Source organism: Scylla paramamosain, chromosome 38 (assembly GCF_035594125.1).
Source record: "Scylla paramamosain isolate STU-SP2022 chromosome 38, ASM3559412v1, whole genome shotgun sequence".
NCBI classification, from domain to species: domain Eukaryota; kingdom Metazoa; phylum Arthropoda; class Malacostraca; order Decapoda; family Portunidae; genus Scylla; species Scylla paramamosain.
This window is the reverse complement of record NC_087188.1, coordinates 7,228,735-7,231,234: the sequence shown is the minus strand read 5'-3', so window position 1 is coordinate 7,231,234 and position 2,500 is coordinate 7,228,735. Positions and strand designations below refer to the sequence as shown.

The 2,500-nt window shown below is 38.5% G+C and overlaps 1 protein-coding gene across 5 annotated transcripts in view; it reads left to right on the top strand.

The window, feature by feature from the left end:
* The window catches only part of LOC135091662 (proline dehydrogenase 1, mitochondrial-like), a 33,463-nt gene that overhangs the window by 15,585 nt on the left and 15,378 nt on the right, over nucleotides 1-2,500 (top strand). For 3 of the 5 annotated variants that reach the window (XM_063989479.1, XM_063989482.1, XM_063989481.1), the window contains exon 3: nucleotides 258-299. The exons of 1 other annotated variant lie outside the window; for it this stretch is intronic. In XM_063989479.1, coding sequence (XP_063845549.1) covers nucleotides 258-299 — 42 coding nt within the window. Of the gene's footprint in view, nucleotides 1-257; nucleotides 300-1,750; nucleotides 1,783-2,500 lie in introns of those variants that run through there. One more of the 5 variants, XM_063989483.1, reaches the window with a different exon arrangement.

Here is a 2,500-nt window from a genome sequence, read left to right as displayed (position 1 = left end):
ATTGTTGTTATTATTATCATCATTACTACTACTACTACTACTACTACTACTACTACTACTACTACTACTACTACTACTACTACTACTATTATCACTATATACTACTACTAATGCTGCTGTTTGTCTCCCTGTAGTAGTTGTCACTTGTGTGATATACTTTTCTTGCAACACACACACACACACACACACACACACACACACACACACACACACACACACACACACACACACACACAGTAACTCTCGCTTTCTTTCAGACTTCACCAAAGCGTAGGCTCACGTTATAAGCCCCTTCCAACGTAGGTATTCAGTATGAACGCTTTGCAGCTACCCGAAGTGGTGTAATGCATGTGTATGTTGTCAGTTGTGATCGTAAAAGTAACAATAGTAATAGATATTAATCCAAGGTGGAAGGGGGTGAAGCCGAGACTATGCGGTGACAAGCCTGCAGTTACATTCACAATCACGTTCCGAAGCAGTTAAGAATATAGTAATGTCATATTTGAGCCGCTGCCCAAGCTGCGCGGGGGACAGTTGCGCAGCCTACCAAGCACAGTCTGTTGCAGTGCCCGTCAACAGAATGGTTCATCCCTGATGCTTCATAATGGAACTGCTCTCTTTCCTTTTGTGTCCGTGGTCCTGTCAGCTAATTTAACCACAGGCAGATTAACTTACCACAGCTATTCTCAAGGTTGCGTCTTCACCCTTGCATTTCGCCATCGTCTTGCCCGCGGAAAAATATGTTTACGTTAGATTCCATAAGACACAAGCGAAGGACACACTTCTTCCTCCTTCACTAAATGAGTACCTTGTAGAGTATAGAAGAGAAGGTACACATCTAGCCGTCATAGTTGTAGATATGAAAGTATGTACGCATCTGTAAGTACTTCGGTACATCTTGGAATAGAATGTAAAGAAGTAAGGAATGCTTTGGGTACAGTAACGATTATTTTACTTCATCATTGTTTCCTTTCGTTTCGTTGGGTAGCAGTGAACATTATAAACGATTATTTTTTATTATTATTATTTTATTTATTTATTTGTTTATTATTATTATTTTTTTTTGTTTGTTTTTTTTTTCATGCTACGGATTCAAAATAGTATTTCTTCTTTTTTATTATTTTCTTGCTCAAACTTCATATTTTATCTAAATATTTGTTTTATTTACTTTTATTATTTATGCATCTGTATAGTTTAATTTATCCGACCTTCTTACTTGTTATATCTTACATTCACTCGTTCTTTTTTTTTCGTTTTTTTCCTCTTTTTTTTGTATCCTCTGCTACTATTCCTCTCTCTCTCTCTCTCTCTCTCTCTCTCTCTCTCTCTCTCTCTCTCTCTCTCTCTCTCTCTCTCTCTCTCTCTCTCTCTCTCTCTCGCCATTCCTGTGACATTCTATTTTCTTGATTCTTTCAATTTCCTGTGACATTTTTTCCCATTATGGTTTTAAGTTTTCTCTTTATTTAATTCATAACCCTTTTCTCTCAGTTTTCCTTTGGCTTCGTTCTGCACTCTTTTTTATACTTTTTAATAGCTTTATTTTGCATTCCCCTCCTCTCTCTCTCTCTCTCTCTCTCTCTCTCTCTCTCTCTCTCTCTCTCTCTCTCTCTCTCTCTCTCTTGTTACTGTCCGTTGGCTTGGTTCCGTTTCCTTAAGTTTTCCACGCTGTCCCTGTATGGTTGCGTTGAGGTGCTGGCGGGAAATGTTAAGTTGCCATAATAACGAATGCATTGCTCTGTTTTGGTCTTGCCTGCCGTTCTCTGCAATGGAGGAGGATCTGTGGTAAGTCTCTCTCTCTCTCTCTCTCTCTCTCTCTCTCTCTCTCTCTCTCTCTCTCTCTCTCTCTCTCTAGTTTATTTGCTGCTTGGCTCAGAATATAGTGAATGTACTGTAATAGTCTTGATAAAGCTTAATTGTTACTAGTTTGCTAATGAGCGTGACATGCTGGACTGCAATTGTTGTTGTTGTTGTTGTTGTTGTTGTTGTTGTTGTTGTTCTCGTCGTCCTTTAAAGAGTTCGTTTGAGTTATTATTATTTTATTTTTGTCATGGCTGTTTACATTACTGTTATCATTATTGTTGTTATTATTATTATTTTTTTTATTATTATTATCATTATCATTATTATTATTTAGGAACTCAGTTTTTCTAACCTGACCTTTATTATTTGACCTTCAGACACATGACCTTTCTCTTTCTCCCTCCGTTCTACACCAGTTATTTCCCTCCCTCTCCTCCCCTTCCTCCTTTCCCTTCCATTACTTCCATTCCGCCTTCTTCGCGAGAGTAATAGTGCAATATTTTTTTCTCCTTCCTTCCCTTAATTTCCTTTCTTCCTTTACGTGGCTGCTGGGGAAAGGAAAGAAGGAAGGAAGGAGAAGCATCGGGAAGCAATCATCATAGGTTCTTTTGCCCGTATTCTTCGTCTGGAGTTCGATGACTGAGGGAAAAAGTATCGTATAGCAGCTGTCTCTTTTCCCACTGCTTATGTGCTATGTGTA